This window comes from Acanthisitta chloris, unplaced genomic scaffold (assembly GCF_000695815.1).
Source record: "Acanthisitta chloris isolate BGI_N310 unplaced genomic scaffold, ASM69581v1 scaffold8733, whole genome shotgun sequence".
Taxonomy (NCBI): Eukaryota; Metazoa; Chordata; class Aves; order Passeriformes; family Acanthisittidae; genus Acanthisitta; species Acanthisitta chloris.
In genome coordinates, this window is record NW_008663179.1 from 11,215 (window position 1) to 19,695 (window position 8,481).

Genomic DNA, 8,481 nt, shown 5'->3' on the forward strand with positions numbered 1-8,481 from the left:
CAAACAATTTTCTACCATCAGAACACGCCTAAATTAACTTTCAACAGCAGACAGGGAACTCCGGCTGGGCTCATCACACAAAGTCTGTCTCTGAAACAGCTATTGGTAACTGGCAGAAACTTTAAAATCTGAATGTAGGAAAGACATTCAGACTATTTGTATTTTTTACATTATTTTTCATAACTGAACTTTTTAATCACCTGTGTGTGTCCAAACTCCTATTTTTGCTTGTACACCCTCACAGCTGATTTGTCTTTTATTTAAATCACACCTTGCAATGCTCTTGACACAGGCATGGAATTCAAAGGCTTAAATCTACTAACTTATCAAGCTACTTAAAAGGTCCTTTGCAATCAAATTAGTAAAGTTTACAAATCTTAACATCAAATTAAGTCTCACAGTCTCTCTGTTTTACCTTCGTCCGCTTATGTCTCCTCTCCAGGAATATGCTGTCCAACTATTCGGAGTTTAACAGGTGAATCTGGCAATAAACCTTAAGTCACAATAACATTTCCATATTTAGTGACAAGCAAATTTAATTAAAGGAGTAGCGAAAGCCTAGGTTGCGCTCACGCAAAACCCTTGCCAAGTCAATATTTTGGTGCTAGCAGTGCTTGCAAAGCAGCAGTTTGGATTGGTATAAGGCTTTCTACTGCACAACATATTCGTACTTTTATAGTAGGTCTCCTCTTTGCATTGCACTTTCTCTGTGGCAAAACCCTGCTCAAGTGTTTCTTCTGTATATCTTATATTTTGAAAAGTGACTGCAGTGCTGCCTTCACCCCAGCAAGTTCTGTAGAGCTCCTGGGGACAGGTTCTTTGTTCTTCTCCCAGCCACCCAGAAACAGATCCCAAGTCTCCATTACCAGTGGCTATCTCCCACAGCTGAATTCAGAGCAGCTGAACCACAACTCTTGCAGAGTTCTCACCCTGCAGATACACTGGCAACATACACTGCAAACACACACGTTACAGCCTCAAGGACTCAGCTTTCATATGCACAAGTCACACTTTATATGAGAAATCCTTAAAATCAATCCCTGTTTACATTACAATAAATTAATGTGTGTGCATTTTCCTGCCTCTAGATCCTCTCTGATCTTGAGTGTTCTTTTGATTAGGAACCAAACATTCCTCTCTGAGTACTGCTCCTTAAGAAATACAGACTCTCTTGTCATTTCTTTCCCCTCTCCGAGCTGATCTCTTAATAAAACCACCTCCCTTGCCACAGAACATTACCTTAAGCTCTGCTCAACTTCCATTTGTTTTGAGAGTGCTTCCAATACCAGTTTTGAAGCTTGGTGTTAACCACCACATCTCTGTTCTCCTCTTTTGGTTCCCAAACCATAGACCCCGGTAGGTAATATCTGATGCCTGAATGTACTTCATCACAGTGTAGTCAGTGAATAAACAAAACAAATGCTAGTAAAATTTATTATTTATGGCTATCTTATCAGAACCAAAGGGACATCATTCTTGTAACAGGCAATCTCCTACATCAGCTGGCACTAGCAATAATAGCTACAAACATTTTGGATTTGTTATCAAATTGCTTTTTAAAATCCCCAGAATCACTCTGCTATACTTGCCACCAATGCTAATCAGTTGCAGAAAGGACACTCCATCCATCTAACATGAAGCTTTTTTATTAGTTTCTTCCAAAATCCAAACTAACAAATAGTATTTTAATGTGCAGTTTTTATTCATTACCAGCCTTTCACTTTTTTTTTACTTATTAAGTGAAATGGTAAATTGGGTAAGCATATGTTCACACTGAGTCTTTTTCATCTAAGTAGGTATGTGAGCAGCTTCTTTAAAAGCAGTTATTAAAAGGCAGCATTTTCCAATGGATTTTCTGAATGCAAAAGTGGTAACTAAGTGTACCCGCATTGAAGGACACCAGTGTTTTCATGCACCTTGTGCTTTAGAAAAATTTTCCTCTGAAGCTTTGATTTTATGTTTATGATTCATGCTAAGAGATTAAAGAATTATAGTAAGAAATGCTTATCAAATGTTTACTGACCCAGATAAAGTCAAAGGTTTAGTAATAAGTTCTCATCTTATTGTAAGTGGCAGAACTTTTCAGAAGTCTGAGAAATGTCTGTAACAGGTACAATGCTTATTTTTTCCGAATTACTTCTTCCTTTTAATCCTTGAAATGTTTGGTATTGATTTACCAGGTGACAAGTATAGCAGGGACAAGGAGGAAGACAGTGAAAAAAGTTTCATGAGGCATCATGGCCATTTATTTAAGTAAGTTCTAAAGAGGAACTGTAACTGAAAAATTCCGCAAGAAAGGAGGGTGGGTGACCAGAGGATAATTATGAGTCAGTAACATTATCAATGTCCTCCATATTGATACATGCAATTTGACAGATGACTTTCTGGTGAACTTATGCATACAAAATCAGTGACTGGTATTTCAAAAGAGAGAGCTTTCTTTTATTTCAGTTGTTAGAACAATCTGTCCTCCCCAACATTGTCTTTCTAGATTACAAATCTGCCATTTAATAGGAAATCATCATGAGAACTAAGTCAGTGTTCAGATTGCAATACGGCGATGGAGTTCATGTAAATTAGAGCAGGCTCACAAGTACATCCTGTCACGACTGTGGATTTAAATTTTGATCTCTGAAAAATTTTCCTTTTGCAGTTTGCCTTGCAGTTATTTCAAGCTTGTGCCAGATGATCAAGTCAAGCATTTCCTGTGTTCTACTCACTGAGATTTGTAATACGCAGTGTATTTTGAGTTTTACTCCTGGACCAAATGTTTTAACTGATGGAATAAATAGCATTTCTGGCAATGCACACACACCAATCTTCAACTGTTGAACAAGACTCAGCTGTATTCCTCCTGATGAAAACTTCGAAGATCTGTGGCTTATGGCAGTGCCTGACTGTATCACAGCATTAGGATCCCTCCACCCTTCCTGCTGTGGAAGCAGTAGCCATTTAAACACATTTAATGTTAAAATGTTTATGTCACAGTTACTCTACCCAAAAGCATTCCTTCAAGACTTTTCTTTCACACCTCTGGCAGTGACAACACTGTGTTTTTAATCTCACACCCTAATACTGTATGACTATCAACTTCTCCACTTCTCAAATCACTTCTTTTAAATTCATAGTTGTTGAACACATGGAGTCTAGTAAAAAGGAGCACTAGTTCCAAACTCAGCTCCTCTAATTAACGAGTTGTCTGCTAACACTAAGAGAGTGACACTCCTAGAATAGAGAGAAAAGAATATGCAGTCTTCCTCACCCTTAGCTCTCTGTAACCATCCAAATCTCATTTTGCATCAAGCTATATAGTTTTGAGTGATCCAAATAACATACCACAGACAAGACACTTTAATGAGCTTTCACAATGATTCTGCCAAAGAAAAAAACTGGAACATTTATAGTGTGAGCTTGCTGGTATGTTCTACTTCTACAATGCATCATCACCCATTCTTCTGTCTTAGAGGAAAGCAGCTCACTCAGTCACATTTTTCCCCTTCTAATTTTTTAACATGTGTTTGATTGAATCAATAGCACCTCTGCATGTTCAATAGCATTTCACAGATCTGTCAGAACTTGCTTCTTACTTGTCTACCAAAAAGAATACTAAATACTGTATAAGCCAATTCTGAGATACAGATAAAATACTTTGAAGCTTTACACTTTACATTTCTATTTACCATTTTTTACTTCAGTGGAACCCATTCACTATTCATACACACACCTCATTATCATTCCGTATTGCTGCCTCTGTACATTGCACAACTACAGTACAGATAAATACTACCTCAGCAAGTTGGTGGCCTGTTCATCTGATCTGGTGTAATACCAGTACACTCAGCACCTACATTTTATGTAAAGATTCCACCCACCTACATGTATCTCATTGCAATATTTCACACGAGTCCAGTTTTCATGACAAACCCCACATCCAGCTTTGTATATTAAAAGAAATAAATATGCGCAATGTAACTTCAGTCACTGATAATAAAACCTCTCACTTATTTCTTTAAAAAAAAAAAAGAGGTTTATCAATGTCATAGGCTCTTATACAACAAAGTAACAAACAACTATTACAAATTTTGAAAGACACTAATTAGCATTTGGTTTAGCTCTGGCTCCTCCACTTCGACAAGAAATAAAACTGAGGCACAGGGACTCCAGTATTGCCTAAATTTAAGCATTAAGTCACTAGGCTATAAGTATTCTAAAATCTTGTACTAAACCTGAAAGTTCCTTGCCCAGTACTTAGAGTATTTTGGATAAGGACATATCTTGCTTTCTGTTTCAAATCAAAAGTAAACTTGGGAAGCAGTGGAAGGGTCTTGCAAGGTTTCCTGGGGGGTTCTGGAGCTGCACACCAGCATACAAATACTGTTTTTTTCTCAATAGGACTTGGTATCAGAAATTGAAGGGATCACAAATAAGCTCTAATCCCATCCAATTGAGACAGTTGTCATCGATATTTTCATAATAACGCATAATAAATCTGCCACTTCAAATGGGGAATCAGTGTGTATGTCTAACAGCACTCAGGAACTGTCAGCATAATGTTTTTATATGAGGCAGAAAAGGAAAGAGAAATTTTAAGATTTTAACATATTTAGCATACAGAATTTTTAAAAATATGTATTTAAGAACTCAGGTTATAACAAACAGCAAAGGCTACTTTACCATTCATAATGCACAATATAAAAGCAGGAAATAAGTTAATGACCTTCCCACCATTCCTAGGAACACATCCCTGTTGTATAGTATTTGAGGATGGTCAATTCAAATTATTACTCTTTGACTTAGTCATCTGCTGCTGAAGTTTTTCAAAGTGTCCATTGATTAGACTACATTAGTTTCATCAATTATAGGCATTTCCATGGCAGCTTTCTTGGAAAATTCCCATAAAAGGCCACTATACAAAGGAGTAGACCCAAAGACATCACTACCACAAAAAAGCTGCATTTTTCCTTCAGTGCAGGATATTATGATTGTGATATGCAACACAATAATATAATGAAGCTTACAGAGAATGACCAGCAGAGAAACAGAATAAGGAAATTACCTAGTTATGACAGTCTTCTATTTATCTCTGCACAAGTCCCTTATTCTCACCTAGCTCTCAGCTACTACGTGGTATGGGAAGATATATATATTATACTCTGGAAATACACTGTAAGGTTATGATCCATTAATGACAGTAAAGCACTTGGATATACCCCAGTACATTCCAAAGAAAGAACCCAATCCTTAACATGCAGAGGCATCTCAAATAAAAGTATGGTCAGTCCACATGTGACTGACCAGAAAACTCTTCAGCCTGCAGGACCTCCTTGTTCCTATGTGATCTAGAACATGAAGTGTTACTCATAGGCTTTTTTCCCCACACCTTTACTGCTACCATAAAAGTTTGACAAGACAAACTAAAAGGGTAAAGCTTGAGTAAAGGAATCCCATTTCATGCAGTCTTAACAGGCTGCTGCCCCAAATGAAGGTCTTCTGGAGAATGGGAATGCACACACAGGCATTCATGCCACCATTTAGAAAGACAGGCTGCCAAGTACTCTTTTGGAGACATACAGGGGCAAGAACTGGATATTAAAGAAAAAACCTGAGCGAACAGATTAACTAATTTTCAAAGTCGAAATGTACTTTTTAGTGTATTAAAATAATAAATTATAAGAAAGATATACCCTTAACAGCAAGTTTGTGTTGGGATTTGACCCTTTTCTGTGGTTAGTTACTTACAATGGCATCAATCTGTTCCAGGGTCTTCATGAACTGCTCTGCAGTTCCTTTTATCCTCTTGTCCAGCTGTTTTAGTGCTTCTCCTTGGAGATCCTTTGCTAAAAATCCCTGAGGAAGAAAAACCAAAATTATCCCATACTCTACAGAATACTCATCTTAGAAAATCTGTCAATCCACCACAGCAGAAAAGATCTTTCACTATTTCTGTCATTTCAAGCGCGGTAAGGACTCCAGTCTCTATCTGTATTCTGTCAATACTTGATATGGCAAATGCAAGATCTGCTAAGTTTTCTTCGAAGATAAACAAGTAATAGGCATTCTCCTTTGGACTTTGAGAGAACTCTTTATGTTTTTTCCAGATATGAAGGATGTAAATTATCCCATATGAAACAACATTCACCTTTTTCCAAACAATGCCATGTCTCTGCTTTGCAAACTCATAAATGGCATTTGAAATTCACTAAGAATTGAAACAGGACCCTTGGACAGTTAGAAGGGACAGCCCATTACTGACTACCCAAAACCTTTAAACTTGTTTGTTGTTTTTTTTAAATACATATGCCTACAAAACTGTTTTGCAAAGATACAAAGGGATACAAAACTGGCATACCTTTTGGATACTTGTGAACTCCTTATTAACTTCCTCTAACTTATTAGCTATTTGCTCCACTGACTTCTCCAAATCTTTCAACTTCTTTAATTCGGCCTCTTCTTCTGGACTATTCTGTGTATTCAAAAGTACAACATTGAAAACCATTAGAGACAATTAGAGACATAACGCAGCTAAAAAGCAGCAACAGTGGTGATACAGACATAAAAGCATCTGATTGTTTAAAATACATACTACACTGTGGCTATTCGTTCTGTATTTCAATACTTAGCAAATAATCTTCTTCCAAAGCTTAATTACAAATACAGTTAGAAGAGCAACATATATAAACACACTAAATGAGATTAATTTGAAGGGAAAAAGTTAAAGTGCAAACTCTTTTTTTTTCTTTTAACTTAGCATTTTTAAAGTAGAGGAAACATTTACATCATGAGATTATTACCTTGTTCTCTACTTGAGGGAGAGCCAGCCACAAGTCATTTCACTAGAAATAACCCAACAGACTCCATAGCTACAGCTGAGGGAGGTTTTTTTAAACCACCAAAATAAGATGGGCAGATAAGGTCATCAGTGCACAGAAGGCTGATGAGCACTGACAGCAGATTAGGCAGAGTTTTGCCAATAACATAAAGCAGATTCCAGTCAATAATATAACTCCAGAAATGTACACTGCAAATGCAGTTATTGGCAGTGTAACCTGAGACTGAACTTAACTCTGTGGGTCGGTATACAAAATTAGGTTAATGCTGCAACCTGTTTTTGTGTTCAGCAGCTGACAAAAATTATGATAACTTAAGGGGGAAAAAAGGTCCAAAGGCAACACTTACCCTTTTCCCAATCAACATGACTTTGCAACCATTTTTAACACCAAGTGCTGATAATGGTTGTTCCAATTCTTTCAGAGACTTTCCTAAATAAAAAACAAGAGAGGGAAAAACCAGTTCAAGTACAGTTATTGGCATAGGAATGTCTTTTTGAAGACATTCGGAACACAGACACCTGAAAGTAACTAAGATGAAAGGTTAACATCAATAAGAAACATTGCAGAGCTGTAAGTTACCTTTGTATATCAGTTTCTGGAAAGGAACTGGAACTCCAGTGACTTGTTCAATAAGTACAGCCATGTCCTGTAGTGTAGGCTCACCATCTTCTTGTTGAGAAGCAACCTGAATACTGTGTTTTTCATTACCTAACAGGAAAACAGAGTAACAGTAATGCTTATGGTTACCTAGAAAATATTACAGATTTGTGACCCCATGGGGGACCCACGCTGGAGCAGCCTGCTCCTGAAGGAATGCCATGCATGAGGGGGATCCACGCCGGAGCAGGGGAAGAGGGTGAGGAGTCCTCCCCCCGAGGAGGAAGGAGCAGCAGAGACAACATGTGATGAACTGACCACAGCCCCCATGCACTGCTCAGAGAGGGAAGTTAGAGAATTCAGGAGGAAAGTTGAGCCCACAAGAAGGGAGGGGTGGGGGGAAGGTGGGTTCTTCTGATTTAGTTCTCATTATTCTACTCAAATTTGAATGGTAATAAACTAATTTTCCCCAAGTCAGGTTTGTTTTGCCTGTGACAGTACCTGGTGAGTGTCCCTGCCCCAGTCTCAAGCCATGAGCCTTTCTTTATATTCTCTCTCCCCTGCCCAGCTGAGGAAGGGAGTGACAGAGAGGCTTTGGTGGGTGCCTGGAATCCAGCCAGGGTCAACCCACCACATTTGCAATTGTCAAGTGATACATGTGGGTCTATTGCCATTCTATTTCTTAACCCAAATTTCTATCTTTCCCCACTTTCACTCATGCAAGCAGAACTTTACTAAAAATGTTTGCACTAGGTAGCAAACCAGCATCTGACAGCAGCAGGTGTGAACCTTAAGCTGAAGCTCAAGGTGGACAATGGCTTCAATTTGCTATTTATTAATGACAAAGTAATTATCAGATAAGAAAACAACTGGAAAGATAAAAACATTCTTAGGTAAGAAGTCTGTTGGCAAACAGAAAGATGTTGGAATTACAAATATGTCGATATTATTAAGTTATTGACATCTTTGCAAATTAAAACCCCTTGGACCAAAGGGTCCCCTCTGAAGGGATCAATGAGCACATGAATCAAGATGATTCAAACAGATTATTCCA

At 37.9% G+C, this 8,481-nt stretch overlaps 1 protein-coding gene across 1 annotated transcript in view; it reads right to left on the reverse strand.

Moving 5' to 3' along the window:
- Positions 1-7,538, reverse strand: part of BAG1 (BCL2-associated athanogene) — a gene marked incomplete at its 5' end in the record, with an annotated part of 14,407 nt that extends 6,869 nt beyond the window's left edge. Inside the window, 4 exons of the mRNA XM_009070898.1 lie at positions 5,740-5,847; positions 6,350-6,463; positions 7,177-7,259; positions 7,410-7,538. Coding sequence (XP_009069146.1) covers positions 5,740-5,847; positions 6,350-6,463; positions 7,177-7,259; positions 7,410-7,538 — 434 coding nt within the window. The remainder of the gene's footprint in view (positions 1-5,739; positions 5,848-6,349; positions 6,464-7,176; positions 7,260-7,409) is intronic.
- Positions 7,539-8,481: the final 943 nt, after the last annotated feature.